Genomic DNA, 16618 nt, shown 5'->3' with positions numbered 1-16618 from the left:
AGAAGAGTTGGACTCTTAATGTGAAGTTTCAAGAATTTCTTATTGTTTGTCCTAATTATATAGCTTATGTAAGGAATGATATATATTAGAACTGTTTAAATTTAAAACAATTCTCAGTTCTTTTTTTAAAAAAAAGATTTTATTTATTTGGCAGAGAGAGACACAGCAAGAGAGGGAACATAAATGGGGAGTGGGAGAGGGAGAAGCAGGCTTCCTGCTGAGCAGGGAGCCCGACGCGGGGCTCCATCCTAGGACCCTGGGATCATGCCCTGAGCTAAAGGCAGACACCTAACGAATGAGACACCCAGGCATCCCTCAATACTTTTTTTATTAAGTTTTTTAGTCTTCATTCTAGTATAATTAACATACAGTGTTAAATTAGTTTCAGGTGTGCCATATAGTGACTGAACAACTCTGTATGTTACTCAGTGCTGATCATGATAAATGTATTCTTTAATCCCCAGCACCTCTTTCACCCTTTCCCTTACCCACCTCCCCTCTTTTAATACTTTCTTAAAAACTCTAGTAAAAAACTTTTTTAAAATATTTTATTTTTAGGGGTGCTTGGGTGACTCAGTTGTTAAGCATCTGCCTTCGACTCAGGTCATGATCCTGCGGCCTGGGATCAAGCCACATGTTGGGCTCTCTGCTTCTTCCTATTCTCTGCTGCTCCCCCTGCTTGTGCTCCCTCCCCCTCCACACCCTGTCAAATAAATAAAGTAACACCTTAAAAAAAAAAAAAAAGATTTTTAAGTAATCTGTACACTCAACATGGGGCTCAAACTCACAACCCTGAGATCAAGAGTCTGATGCATTACTGACTGAGCCAGCTAGGTGCTCTGTTTTAAAACTTTTTAAAGGGAAAATTTCAGGGGCGCCTGGGTGGCTCAGTGGGTTAAAGCCTCTGCCTTCGGCTTAGGTCATGATCCCAGGGTCCTGGGATCGAGCCCCACATCGGGCTCTCTGCTCCTCGGAGATCCTGCTTCCTCCTCTCTCTGCCTCCCTGCCTACCTGTGAACTGTCTCTCTCTCTGTCAAATAAATAAGTAAAATTAAAAAAATAAATAAATAAAAAAAATAAAGGGAAAATTTCAATCACATCTGTAGAGAAAAGTTTAATAAATTCCTTTGTATCAATCACTTCAACGTAATCATTGGCTGTCATTTTCATTTAGTCCAGTCCCCAATTTTTTATACATTAAATTTACAAGTAAAATGTCAAGGTACAATGTTTCATAGGTTACTTGTTTTTTTCTTTTATAGTGATATATAAAACAATATGAATGTTTATAATCATTGGCATAATAGATTTCATGATATTTGGTGTTGTATGTTGGTAACCATGTCAAATCTCTAATTTTAGCTGTTACTTATAGAACTGTCTAGTAAAATCTTCTTAAGTCATTCGTATTCAGTCAGGCACTGAGTATGGGTAATTTTGTTTTTTGTTCTCTAGAAATTCCAGAGAGTGACGTGGTGCCAGGGATCATTTTGGTGTCAGAAGAAGAACTTACTAGATGTATTGAGGATGTATTTAAGGTTGGTAATTTGAGTCACTAATGTTTTTAGCTAATACTTATACTTAGTCTTTTAAAATAGTTTTAAATATAGTTTAAAATAGTTTTGCCTTTTTATTTATTTTTTTTTTTAAAGATTTTTATTTATTTATTTGACAGAGATCACAAGTAGGGAGAGAGGCAGTCAGAGAGAGAGAGAGTGAGGAGGAAGCAGGCTCCCTGCCCAGCAGAGAGCCCGATGCGGGGCTCGATCCCAGGACCCTGGGATCATGACCTAAGCCGAAGGCAGAGGCTTTAACCCACTGAGCCACCCAGGCGCCCCTAGTTTTGCCTTTTTTAATCCGTACTTCAAGAATTGGAGTGACTAATCCTGAATTCCAAATGATCAATATTTTTTTTCATTGTGAAAACTATAAGCTGTTAGTAAAAAACAAAACAAAAAAAAAAAACCTGATACATTTTGAACCTGTCAGTTTCATCATTTACTCTGAATGTTAAACAGTTTAAATTCTCTAACTGGCTCATACCACTTATAAAAGCATGTTTTTTGAAGAAACGAACGGTGGCATTTACAATGCTTTAGGTTTCCCAAACTGTATGATAGTATTGAATCCACTTTGTATCTTTTTTTTTTTAAAAGATTTTATTTTATTTATTTGACAGAGAGATCACAAGTAGGCAGAGAGGCAGGCAGAGAGAGAGGAGGAAGCAGGCTCCCTGCGGAGCAGAGAGCCCTATGCGGGGCTCGATCCCAGGACCCTGAGATCATGACCTGAGCCGAAGGCAGCGGCTTAATCCACTGAACCACCCAGGTGCCCCTACTTTGTATCTTTTGATAGTAATCACCATCATAAAACATCTGAGTAAATGAATCTTGCAAATGACTACCTAAATATATCACTGAAAATGAAAAAGAAAGGTATGCTCTCTATGATTACAGTCCTTATTTTTTTTTAAGATTTTATTTATTTATTTGACAGAGAGAGACACACACACACATTGAGTAAGGGAACACAAGCAGGGGGAGTGGAAGAGGGAGAAGCAGGCTTCCCATGGAGCCCCACTGTGGGGCGCGATCCCACACTGAAGGCACATAGAAGGCAACCCTTCTATAATTACAGTTTATAAATACATATGAAACACATATTTTGAGACAAAAAAGGAAATCCATTGTGTGAGGGCCAGATGGAGCTGGGGTGAATATTCTTTAAAGTTTATTTCAATAAATTTATAGTAGTATTTTACTATTAAAAATATCCACAGTAGTAAACACCTTTCAGAATTACATTCTATGTTAAAAAAGATACATCTGCTCTGGAAAATACTTTGGCAGTTCCTCAAAAAGTTAAACATGGAGTTAGTATTATATGACCCAGTAATTCCACTCTTAGGTATATACCCAGGAGAAATGAAAACACGTTCAGACACAAACCTGTGCGCAGATGTTTGTCGCAGCGTTACTCGTAAAAGCCAAAACGTGGGAATAGCCCAAATGTCTATCAGCTGATAAATGGATAAGCAAATGTGATATATCCATATAGTGAAATATTTTTTAGCCCTAAAAAGGAATGAAGTATGGACACATGCCACAACACAAGCATGTAAAAATAACAATTTTTAAACTTTAAGAGAAGCCAAAAACAAAGGACCACACACACTTTGTATGATTCCATCGACATAAAATATTCAGAATAGGCAAATGCATAGATACAGAAAGTAGACTAGTTGTTGCGAGGGCCTGGAGATGGGGAATTAGAAGTGGCTGTTAATAGGTATAGGGTTTCTTTTTGAGGTAAGGAAATAGTTGTGGAATTAGACAGTGGTGATAGTTACACAACCTTGTGAATACAGTAACAGCCAGTTGTACATTTTAAGAATAAATTTTATGGCATGTGAATTTTTCATCAATAATTTAAAGATTCGGGCGCCTGGGTGGCTCAGTGGTTTAAGCCACTGCCTTCGGCTCAGGTCATGATCTCAGGGTCCTGGGATCGAGTCCCGCATCGGGCTCTCTGCTCGGCAGGGAGTCTGCTTCTCTCTCATTCTCTCTGCCTGCCTCTCTGCCTACTTGTGATATCTCTCTGTCAAATAAATAAATAAAATCTTTAAAAAAAAATAATTTAAAGATTCTACATTTCCCATTTCTATAGCAATAAATTAAATACTTAAAGTAAATATTTAGTTTTTTATGAAATAATTTAAACATACAAAAAAAATAATAGTAAAACACTTAAGTACCTACCACTCAGCTTAAGAAATTAAACATTACCAATTCAGTTGAGATCTTCGATCTGCCTACTCCGGTCACACTTCCCTTACTTCCTACCTGAAGGTGCATTGTGGTTTTAATTAACAGTTCTCTTATTACTAGTGAGTTGAACATCTTTTTGTGTTCTTGGCTCATTCATAATTTTCTCTTCTGTAAATTGCCTATTCATCATATATTTTGTGCTTTTAAAAAATTAGGTTGTTTGCCTCTTCAGAATTTTTTTAGAATAACCTTATATTATAAAACAATTCTGGGGCGCCTGGGTGGCTCAGTGGGTTAAAGCCTCTGCCTTCGGCTCAGGTCATGATCCCGGAGTCCTGGGATCGAGCCCCACATCAGGCTCTCTGGAGCCTGCTTCCTCCTCTCTCTCTGCCTGCCTCTCTGCCTAGTTGTGATTTCTCTCCGTCAAATAAATAAAAAATATTAAAAAAAAAAACAAACCAATTCTATCAAGATATACTTTATAGACCATAAAATAATGTCTTAAGTGTATAATGATTTTTAGTAAGTTTACAGAGTTAAACTGTCACCACAATATAATTTTAGAACATTTCCATTACCCCAAAATGATTCCTGTGCCTTTTTATAGTCATTCCTTGTTCCTACCTTCAGCCCTAAGCAAGCCTTAATCTCTCTGCCTCTGTGGATTTGCCTTTTGTGGCTGTTTCATGAGAGGGAACCATGCAACATGTGATCTTTTGTGGCTAGTTTCTCTCTCTTAGCATAGTGGTGTTCATTTATTTATTTGTTCTTTTGTTTTAAGTAATCTCTATGCCCAAAATGGGGCTTGAACTCACGACCCTGGGATCAAGAGTCACATGCTCTACCAGCTGAGCCAGCCAGGCGCCTGCCCCTCTCTTTGCATGATGTTTCTAAGGTTTATCCAGATTGTTTCATATATCACTATTTTGTCCCTTTTAATTGCTAAGTAATATTCCATTGTATGAATATACCACATTTTGTTTATATGTTCATTAGTTGATGGACTTTTGACTATAGAGTAAATCTTTCTTTTTTTAAAAAATAGCTTTAGATGGGGGCATCTGGGTGGCTCAGTGGGTTAAAGCCCCTGCCTTAGGCTCGGGTCGTGGTCTCAGGGTCTTGGGATCAAGCCCCGCATCAGGCTCTCTGCTCAGCTTGGAGCCTGCTTTCCCCCCCCCTCTCTCTGCCTGCCTCTCTGCCTACTTGTGATCTCTGTCTGTCAAATAAATAAATAAAATCTTAAAAAAAAAAAAAGAGTTGCATGCTCTACTGACAGAGCCATCCAAGTGCCTTAAGACTTCATTCTTTTTTATTGCTGAATAGTATCCTGTTGTAGGTATAGACAGTATTTTGTAATTCATTCATCCTCTCATGCATGTTTGGGTTGTTTCTACATTTTGGCTATTGTGATTAAAGCTGCCACGGACATTTGTGTAGGAGTCTTTGTGTAACATGTTTTTATTTCTCTTGGGTGTGTTGCTAGATCTTACAGTAACACTGTTTAACCTGAGTAGAATTGCTAGATCTTATAGTCAGTCTGTATTTAACCATTTGAAGAACTGCCAAAGTGGCTGCACCATTTTACATTCTCTCTAGCAGCATCTGAGGGTATAGAGTAAATCTTAAGTTATATTCTTTCAGGTCAGAAGGCCGATGCTTTTCTTTTGTTTTAAACTTTATGTATGATAGTGATAATTAGGGTGTCTGAGTGGCTCAGTGGATTAAGCCTCTGCCTTTGGCTCAGGTCATGATCTCAGGGTCCTGGGATCAAGTCCCGCATGGGGCTCTCTGCTCAGTGGGGAGCCTGCTTCCCCTTCCCTCTCTGCCTGCCTCTCTGCCTACTTGTGATCTCTCTCTCTGTCAAATAAATAAATAAAATCTTTAAAAAAATAATGGTGATAATTTGTAGATATAAAATGCATGCTGAAAAATTCAAAACTCAATCTCTTCAACACAGCTTTTTACTAAAGTAAGATGTTTGCTACCCTTTCATTTAATTTCGCTGTTAAAAAAAAGAGAGAGAATACCCTTAAGAGGGTTGACCTGGCATACAGATATAGAATTAAATAGCTTATAGATAAAACATGACACAGTGACTTACTGAATATAATGCTGGTTTTGTTTTTTTAAATACCTTAGAGACTTATGAAAAGAAAGTTTTTATATCCTATCCTACATATGTGTAGACAAGGACATTTATATTATAGAAAGAAGAAATTACATAGAACAGTCTAGAAAGCAAATGTTCTGAATTGGAGAACAAGGCCCAGCTAACTTTCAGAAAGGTTGTCTTCAGTCGCATACCATCTAGAGAATATCAGGAAGAAAAATCGTTAAATGGTTGGGTGTGGAATGTCAGAAAGACTTGGAAGTGGTATCGAGGGTAGAACTAATTTTGACTAAACTTTGGTAAAAAACCCGCATAGTATTTCTGGGAAATTAAAAAAAAAAATTGCTTTTGCTTTTGAAGGAAAAAGAAAGCAAAACAACTTCTTTCTGGCAAGTGAATTAGCCTCTAAAAAAATGGAGATCCAGAAATAGTGAATCCTGCCATTGTTCCTATTCTTGCCCAAAAAAGGGGGGGAGGGAAAAAAAACCCTCCTAATTTGGTGAACAGTTTGGTGAATTTAAAACCTCCTGGAGAGGCAAGCAAAACATTAGTTTGCTATAAACACTTGATTATGCACAAAAGATTGGGACTGTTAGGAAAGCAGGAAGGGGTGCAGAAGGGTAATTATTCTCCCTACAAGGTTTTGGCAGCTCAGCTGCAATGGGAAAACAGAGGAAATGTGTATGTTGGAAGAAAATGGTAAACACTGTGTAAAGTTTAGCAACAAAGGATGTGTTGTCTTTATTAACTTTCTGCTAATACTAAATTATAGAGCACAGCTCAAAGGCAGGAAATAAGGAAAACATCTGGGATAGTTGAATTGATCCAGCAACACACTGGGTAGTGGGAGGGTACAAGAGGGTGTTTAATTTTAGAGAAACATTTGGGAACATTTCCAGCTCTGGTTTTCTTTTTCTCTTCTTTTCTTCTTAACAGATTTATTGGGATATAATTCATATACCACACCATTCATGCATTTAAAGTGGCCAGCTCAATGCTTTTAGTATACTCACAGGGTTATGTAACCATTATCACAAATCTGATCTTAGAATATTATTGACCCCCTAAAAGGACCCCATACCCATTAGCTGTCTCCATTCTCCCAACTTTGCCACTAGCTATAGGCAACACTAAAATCTACTTTCTGTCTCTATAGATTTGCCTATTCTCGATGTAAATGGACTCACACAACATGTGGTCTTTTGTAGTTGACTTTTTACCAGCAGGATTTTTTTTTAAAGATTCATCATGTTGTTACATGAAGCAGCAGCACTTCATTCCTTTTAATGCCAAGTGGGATTCTATTATATGGATACAGTACATTTTGTCAGTTGATGGAAATTTGTGTTGTTTCCACATTTTGTCTCTTGTGAACAATGCTGCTATAGACCTTCATGTACAGGTTTTTGTGTGGACATATGTTTTTGTTTCTCTTGAGTGGGAGAGTGAAGCTGGGAGTGAAATTGCTGGATCATATGGTAGCACTGTGTTCAACTTTTGGAGGTTCTGTCAGATTGTTTTCCAGAGTGGCAGCACAATTTTACATTCCTGCCAGCAGAGGATGAAAATTCCAGTTTAGCCGCTCTGCCCAACATTACCACTACCAGACCACTTGTCTCCGTCTTCCAACTCCCCCTCCTCCATCTCTCCCCTCTTTTTCTCCATTATGTTGGCCTTGCTGGTGGGCGCGAAGCACTATCTTGTTGTGGTTTTGACTCACGTTTTCCCAATGGCTAATGATGTTAAAAAGCCTGTTTTGTGCTTACTGGCCATTTGCATGTCTTCCTTAGAGAAATTTCTATTAAGATCCTTTACCCATTTTTAAATTGGGTTGTCTTTCTTTTCATTGGTGGATTGGGGGGATGGGATTCACCCTCACCAACAACTCTCCCCAAAGAAACCTTACTCATCAATCTCCTCTGTCTCCACATGTTTGATACTTTTTACCCTCTTTCTTTTTTTAATTAACATGTAATGTATTATTAGCCCCAGGGGTACAGGTCTGTGAATCGCCATACCCTCTTTCTGAATGGGAAGTTTTTATAGTCCTGCTCTTGTCTTAGTTTGGTATCTCATGGTGGAGTTTTCAGTCTATTTTGTCTCAGAACCTCCTACGACATTTCCAGTTGGATGTCCTGTGTTACCTGTATCGTGTTAGCGCCTATTTGGCTGCCATCTCAGCACCTAACTGCAGAGCCCCTTAGTTCCTCAGAGCCAGTTTCCTCTTTACTTTATACACAATCCAGATCAGATTGGTTTTCTGTTTAAGACCATAGTGGAATTAGAAGTAACAGATTAGAAGTTAGTTCGGAGTGTCCTGCTGGCTCAGGTGGAAGAGCATGAAACCCTTGATCTCAGAGTTGTGAATTTGAGCCCCATGTTGGGTTGTAAAGATTACTTAAAATCTTGGGACACCTGGGTGGCTTAGTTGGTTAACCATCTGCTTTTGGCTCAGGTCATGACCCCATGGTCCTGAGATCGAGCCCCTAGTTTGGCTTCCTGCTCAATAGGGAGTCTGCTTCTCCCTTTTCTTCTGCCCCCCCTCAAATAAAAAATCTTAAAAAAAAAAGTTTAGTAAGTAAATGCATAAATAAAAAATATATATTATATATAAGTAAATACATATATATACAAGTAAATGCATATATATATTTTTTTATTTATGCATTTACTTACTAAATGCATATTTTTTTTTTTTTTAAAGGAGGCAAGTTAAACTACCTAAGTCTTACTGACAGGAGGCTGCCAGCAGAGAGGAGCAAGAAAGGAGACAAAAGTACCCCAAAAGGGTGTAATAATTTGAAAAACAAAGTATGTTGGGACTGGTGTGTTCAGTATACTTTGTTTAAGAAGGCAAGGATTGTATATAATCATTTTAAAAAGATTTCTTCTGAAGGAGGTAAAATATAAATACATTTTGATATTTAAAGAAATAAACCGTCAGGGGCACCTGGGTGGCTCAGTGGGTTAAGCCTCTCTCTGCCTTCGGCTCAAGTCATGATCTCAGGGTCCTGGGATCGAGCCCCACATCGGGCTTTCTGCTCAGCAGGGAACCTGCTTACCCCTCTCTCTCTGCCTGCCTCTCTGCCTACTTGTGATCTCTCTCTCTAAAGATTTTATTTCTTTATCTGATAGAGAAAGAGCACAACAGCACAAGCAGGGGGAGCTGCAGAGAGAGAGGGAGAAGCTGGCTCCCTGCTGAGTAAGGAGCCTGATGCGGGACTTGATTCCAGGACCCTGGGATCATGACCTGAACCAAGGCAGACGCTTAACTGACTGAGCTACCCAGGTGACCCAAGAGAAGGTCTTTTTATGCTGGCATCCTTTACATACAGCACAGAATGGAGCAGTGTGGTTCTGGGTGGCTAGGTGGAAAGTTCTCAACAATACAGGTGTACACATAGATGCTCACTGAATTGAACTGAAAATTTGGCATAGCCACTTGTACTTGTGCATAAATAATTCGCATGATTTCTATGTGTGTACCTTACATCTGGTAAAATTACTTAAGCTGCGAAGGGGATTTGTAGCTCAACCTTTGTTTGGTCCTCTCTGGTACAAGAGGGATAAATGGTTTTTCTTTGCCCACAGAGGTAAAGAGAGACCTAGGCTTCATAGAAATAGGTTCTGGGTAGGGCAGGATAAGAAAATTGTAAAAATTCTTTACAATTTGGAAATTTCCTTGCTCTTAAGAGAACTGGCCAGAATCTGATACCAGGTGGGACTGGGAGGGTGCAGGGGATGTTTCCTTTTAGTATTCCTCACAGTACTTGCCAAGACTCCCTAAAGGCAGAAGAAATTTTAGGGTAGGAAAGGCTAGAAGGTACCTAATTAGCCTAATTAGTTTATATACTTCATTCTCATTTCCATTTTATCTCTCTGTTTCCAGATTCAGGGAATCCTGACTTTAATTATACAAGTCTTTTTTTTTTTCCTCCATTTAATCTTAACAAATTTCTAATTAAAGTTACTTTCTCAGACTGGCCAATTGACTTCTCTTTCTGAATTTTTAATTGTTTTTATAGAGTAAAATGTAATAAAAGACTCTTGGAGCTGGGAGGAAATATAGAAATAATTTAATTTATTTTTTGGTTTTTGAATAGATGGTTTTTTAGAGCAGTTTTATGTGCACAGAAAAGTTGAGTAGAGGGTTCCCATGTATCTCCTGGCCCTCATATGTGCACAGTCTCTCCCACGGGTAACCTTTCCTATCAGAATGGGACATGTGTGTCAGTTGAGGACCCTTAACACTAACACACCAGTATCGTCCAAAGTCCGTAGTTTACATTAGGTTTCATTCTTCATGTGGTATATTCTTTGACAAATTTGACAAATTAATCCCTCATTTTACAGTAAAAGGAAGCAAAATCCAGAAGAGTGTGAAGTGACTTGTCCTAAATCATACTAGTGAGTGTCAGATCTGGTCCAGGAACCAATCCTTTTGTCCCTTCTCTTTCACTGTGTTGAAAAAAGATAATATTTGTACATGGTACACCTTTAAGAAGTACTACAAAAGGCTTTGCAGTAAAAAGTTAGTTACTTCTCCCAGTCAAAAGTTAGTTTGTTCCCTAAATGCAGTCATTCTTTCTGGATGTTTCTAACTCTAATTGAACTGTAACCTTGAATAACATGCAGAGGACCAAAAGAAGTATCCTTGGGGTGCCTGGATGGCTCAGTCGCAAGCGTTCAACTCTTGATTTTGGCTCAGGTCATGATGTCAAGTTTGTGAGGTTGTGTCCCATGTTGGGCTCCACACTTAGGTGTTGGCTTGAGATTTTCTCTCTCCCACTGCCTCCCCGACTAAAATAATTTTTTTTTTTTTTTAAGTATCCTTCAAAGCTGTGGAAGAGTCAAGTGTTAGATGGTACATTCAGATTCTGTGGTATAGTGTAGTGAAAAGCACCTGGCCTTTTGAGTCCAATAGACCTAGGTTGGGATCTGGCTCAAGGGTGACGATTCACGTGACTTCAGGTGACTTATTTAATGCTTGAGTTGTAGGGATGAAACAAGGTAACTTGTGGAAGGTTCATTTTATACTTTAGCAAATAATTTGGCTCAGGAAACTGTCAGTTCTCTTTTGGTTCAAGGAAACACTTTTTTAAAAAGATTATTTTATGTTATACACCCTGAAAGCATGCACGGTGCAAAATACTATATTAGGTAACTTGCCTTGTCCTTTTCCTTCTCACAAGTCTTAATTAAACTCAGTAAGTGCATTAGAAGTTCTGGAACATGACTATCAAAAGGATCACTGTGCTATTTTAGAAGGCAGCATTTGACTAGTTTAATCTTTAACAGGGGTACAATCAAGTTCCAGCCTGTACTGAATTTCAGTGTTAGGATTCAGTCAGCTTGATTCATGTTTGTATTTCCACACGTCTACATCCCCATAAAAGATAAGGCCATGAATTAAGGAGACAGTTCCATTTACAGCCGTATCAGCAGGTATTTAGGGATAAATGTAACATTTGCACAGGGCTGTATGTTTTACAAAATATTTTAACATGAGTTATCTTAGCTGGTCTTTAAGCCAAAAGCTTAGCACTTGCATTATAAATGAGGACACTGAATCCTAGAGGGGTTTAAATGTCTTACCCATGTTCACTCACTTAATACGTGATTTTGGGCAATCATGTAGGTGTCAGAAACAAAATTCATACCTGTTTCCTGTCTCCTGACTTCCTGGTTCTCTTTCAACCCTACAGTGGTCCCAGAGGGATGTACTTAACCATGTAATGGAAGTCTAGTAAATGAGAAAGGGGGTATGTGAGGGCTGCTTTCTGTTTGGTTTTGCTTTGAATCAGAAACACATGTTTATTCTTAATACTTCTGACTATTTGGACTCTGGGTTTTTCCTTTCCTTTTTAATTTAAATTTCTAGTTAGTCCTTCCAGAGAAATTCAGTCTTTCAGATATTGAAGATAGGTGTTGAATAAGCCAGTACAATAAAAGCAAACCTCCTTTTGTTCAGTCTACTCCCCCTTCCATGGCTGAAGTTCTGTGATGCTTAATTAACATTGATTGAATAGCTTCTAGCTACAGCTTAAAAAAGAAAGAAAAAAGAAGAAGAAGAGAAAAATACAGAGGGCTTTGTAATTTCCCCACAAAAACAGAACTTTTGAGAAAATAAAAAACATTCAGTGTACTTTATTCATTCGTTCTTTGATTCAGTTAATCAGTCACCAAAAAAAATTTTGTGACGTTCATACAGAATGGCAGATACTCTGCTAGGTTTACAAACACAGAAATCATTAAAAGCCAGTCACTGCTTTCAGGGAGCTCCCAGTCAAGCAGTTACAGGTCGTGTGTGATCTCTTGTTAAGAGTACCTAGAAACGTGCTCTATTACTTGTTAAGAGTAGTCTCTAAGCTCCGATGAAGGGTTGTAAGGCCTAACCGCAGACACCTCTTCTCATGGCTGAATCTGTGACAGAAAGCCAAGATGCGTTCGGAAAGGACTGTGGAAATCCCCAAACTTCCAGTGGGGTCATTGGTACCCATTTGTTTTCTCATGTGATCTGTTCTGAGCCATTATGGTTTTTATAGATCCATACTCTCCTCTTATTTTGTCCATCAACCATGTCCTACATATTTATACTGGTAAAGCCACAGGTAGACATGAAGCTTCATCTTTTCTTCAAAGCGCCATTTCACTTACTTTCAGAGAGCCTTTTTCACACCAAAGGGTTGAAAACATACCTTGAGAGCCCGTCTCTACCTTCCCTGCTTCAGCTTTCCCACCCCTTGGTATTTTGTTTGGTGATCCCTAGTCCCTACAGATACCTCAAGTAACAAGAAAACCTTTCAACTAAACAGGATTTCATCTTTAAAGTACTAACTTCAGAACTGATAGAAGGGAAAGCATGTGGGGAGGGTTAGAAATTTGTACAACTTTGTCAGATTTCAGTGCTTGAAAATTTTGGGGCTGGTGGAGGATTGGTTCATGTTCTGCAACTAGTTTTACCTCTTAATTGCTGAGGTATCAGAAGGATACAGTAGAAGAGAGCAAGTTTGCACTCAAGTCAGAGGATGGTAGATTAGATACCAAAGCTCGATTAATCTAACCTCCTTGTTTTCTAGGTAAGGAAACTGAGACTCAGAGAAGTCAGTTGATTTGTGTTAATTCCTGTAACTGGTCAGTAGGAGTATTACAAGCAATCCTACATGAAACATACCCAGTTGTTATACTGCTGAGAAAAGGGAATTTCCATAGGTCAAAATAATACATAAAGCCGGTATTGTGTTTCAGAACTTGAACTCCCATCCCACTTTGCCTCTTGGTGAGCAGGAAAGAACGGCAACTAGGAGGAGACTACAATAAGCACGGTCCAAGGAAATTCCACAACACCCCACTGTTAGGGTGTGGATGCAGGGTTGTAGGACCCTTCCACTGTGGGGCAGGAACAGCTTACTGTTGGGCTTTCACTGTTCCCTCAGTGGGTACTGTCACCAGCCTAGTGTGGAGGAGACTGGGAAGAACTGGTCCCAACAGTTTCTTCCATATATAGTAGGACTTCATTGGAAGGACTGTTTTTTTGTTTTGTTTTGTTTTCCTAGAGCATTTGGTCATTGTCAGTGCAGTCAACAAGAGATCACAGTGCACCATTGGCTGAATCAGTGCAGCCTCCTGTGTCCCTTTATGGGTCACTAAATTCCAGGTAAAAGTCAGTGATCTGGGGAGTCCACAGGAAGTGGGAAGTGACCAGATTCCATTTTGGGTGTGTATATAGAGGCTAATGTTGGATGCAAGGTGCACACCAAACTGTTAACCCATATATGGGGGCGCCTGGGTGGCTCAGTGGGTTAAAGCCTCTGCCTTCGGCTCAGGTCATGATCCCAGAGTCCTGGGATCAAGCCCCACATCGGGCTCTCTGCTCAGCAGGGAGCCTGCTTCCTCCTCTCTCTCTCTGCCTGCCTCTCTGCCTACTTGTGATCTCTGTCTATCAAATAAATAAATAAAATCTTTAAAAAAAAAAAACAAAACTCATATATGAGTTGAGTGCCAGGCAAGAGATTGGCAGGAGGGCACTGTCCTTGGAAAGGCCTGGCCACAGTATGGCCCTGGAGATCTACTGGAAGGCTTGGTACAAGGGGACTGTATGATCCATGAGTCTCAGTAAGAGTAAGGGGAGGTGGTGCAGAAGCTGCTGTCCGTGGTGCCACTCAGGAACTCTTGCCCTACTTTGCAGAAGTAGCAGGACTGGAGTTATCAACAGCCCAACAAGCTGGGACCTACTGATTCTGAGGGCAGATGGCTGGGATGAAGTTGATATGAGTTAGGGACTGAAGCAATGAAAACATGCACATGGGGAAGTGAGTACTGGGAGGCCATGGAGTACTTGGTTTATTCTTTTTAGAACTGTGAAATATACATGACATAAAATTTACCATTTTAACCATTTTCAAGTATACAGTTCTCTAGCATTTAGTCCATTCTTACTCACACAGTTATCATCACTGTCTAGTTCCAGGACTTGTTTATCACCCCAAATGGAAACACCATTAAGCAATCCAAATGGAAATCCAAATGGAAACGGATTAAGCAATCCATCCCCATTTTCCCTTCCATCTCATCTGCTCTCCATCTTGTCCCTATGGACTGTGCATGGATTTTATGTCAGGCAGATCTGGGTTCACCCTGGCTCTGCTACTTATTAAGAGTACCTTGGCTCAACTAACTTCTCTTCTCTCAGCCTGTTTTCCACATTTTTAGAATGGGCATAAAAATGCTTAACCCTCAGGACTTGTGAGGATTGATTGTATATTAAATGTTTGGCTGAATAACCCAGTTTATTCTTGAGTAGACATTGCAATAAATGGTAGTTATTGTTGACTTTGTGAAAACACTTAGCAGTGGGGTTCCTTTAAGTTGTGTACTTCTGTAACAACTGCTTAGTCACCAGACATTCAGGTAACACAGTTTAATCATCCATCCTGATAGGTGCGGAAATAGAGAAAGAGAGGGGCTAGTTTAAGAGGGGAGAGATAATTATGTACTTATGGGCTGATTTTATGTTTTAAGTCCTAAAGTGCTATTAGAATTTAGAGGAGACAAGTCATTAGTGGTGGCCAGATGCTTACTAAATACTTGAATCAGTGAATGAGTGGGTGAACCTTTAGAACAGTCAAATAAATAGTAGGCCTGTGGAAAAGGTAGAACTTTCAGATGACCCATCCAAAACTTTTGAAAAATAAATGTCCTCCCACCAAGGAGGTTTATTTATTTATTTATTTTTAAAAGATTTTATTTATCTAGTTGACAGGGAAAGAGCACAAGCAGGTGGAGCAGCAGGCAGAAGAAGGTGGAGAAGTGGGCTCCCTTCTGGTCTCTCTGTCGAATAAATAAATAAAATATTAAAAAAAAAATGAGGTGCTTTGGCCCAGTCAAGCCAGTAAATAATGGAGATTTAACTCCATTTGGTTTTTGTTTTTTGTACAAAAGATGCTGGTAAGGAAGGATGGCTCCACAGGGATTACTTCTGGGAACACAGACTACAACACCAAACAATAGGCCCTTACGTTATCTGGGTGAATCTCTTTTTTTACCACTTATAATTGGTGATATCATAATTAGGCCTGCATATTACTTGTGAACACTGCCATACAATGCACCTCATTTAGCTGGGCTTATGGAGATTAGATCATGCACAGGAAACTGGCTCCTTGGTTATCAGGCTCCACAGAAGAGCTGGGAGGCTTAAAGAGTATGAGAAATTAGGGTTGATTTAAAGGGACAGGGTTCCCTGGAAAAGCACAGAGAGTTTTCCAGCTTGTGCCTCCATGACCTTTAGTATTCCATGAACAGCTTTGATAAAAAAAAAAACGGCATTGATTTCTACTTCAATTAGGCACAGTTTAATTAATAACTAAAATCTGATAGTGTAGACACAGGTAATGATGATGAAAGGAGAAAGGTGAGGAACTAACAGTGATTAATTCTTGTTTTAAAAGATTTTATTTTTATTTATGTATTTTAGGGAGGGGCAGAGAGAGAGAGATCACAAACAGGGGAAGTGGTGGCAGAGGGAGAAGCAGGCTTCCTGCTGAGCAAGGAGCCCGATGTGGAACTGGGTCCCAGGATTCTGGGATCATGACCTGAGCCCAAGGCAGAATGCTTAATTGACTGAGCCACCCAGGCGTCCCAATATTAGCCCTGTTTTAAAGGATGAGGAAAGGGAAACTCAAAGAAGCCCTTATTTATAGAAAGAATATTGAAAAAATAGCATTTTGCTCTTCTTAACTCTTTAAATTGCCTGCTTTCAAGCATTATTATTATAATTGGTTTACTTGTTTTATTCTTCTTGGTAGAATACAAGCAATTTAGAGAGAACAACTCTTAAAACTCATTTTTCTATTCAATACAATGCCTAGGACAATGCTTGGATTCCAGTGGGTAGTCACATAAATGTTGTTGAAGGCATTTGTGCTGTCCTTTTTGAAAGGACAATTACTGTTAACAAAAATCAGCATCCTTACGCGCTTAACCCTATAAAGTCAGTGCAAAGCTAGGTGCACATTGTAATTTCTTTAACATTTATAGGACATGCCCATATGGCAGTTAGATCTGAAGAGTGACAAACCTAGAGGAATCTTTGTTTTTATTTTTCAAATCTAGTTTTAATTTTTTCTATTTGGCATTATTTGCTTGTTAAGTCCTAAGAGCAGGGCCTTCAGTAATTAGAGAATTAGTGTATAGATGAGTAGTGGGCAGATTAGTAAGAGATAAAAAGGTAGTCAAAAGC

General features: G+C 39.2%; 1 protein-coding gene across 1 annotated transcript in view; it reads left to right on the top strand.

Moving 5' to 3' along the window:
• The window catches only part of TANGO6 (transport and golgi organization 6 homolog), a 180663-nt gene that overhangs the window by 28615 nt on the left and 135430 nt on the right, over positions 1–16618 (top strand). The window contains exon 7 of the mRNA XM_045987224.1: positions 1456–1538. Within this exon, the coding sequence (XP_045843180.1) occupies positions 1456–1538 (83 nt within the window). The remainder of the gene's footprint in view (positions 1–1455; positions 1539–16618) is intronic.

This window comes from Meles meles, chromosome 19, assembly GCF_922984935.1.
Source record: "Meles meles chromosome 19, mMelMel3.1 paternal haplotype, whole genome shotgun sequence".
Classification (NCBI taxonomy): domain Eukaryota; kingdom Metazoa; phylum Chordata; class Mammalia; order Carnivora; family Mustelidae; genus Meles; species Meles meles.
Note: the sequence above shows the minus strand (reverse complement) of the source record. Positions and strands in the feature narration are given on the sequence as shown.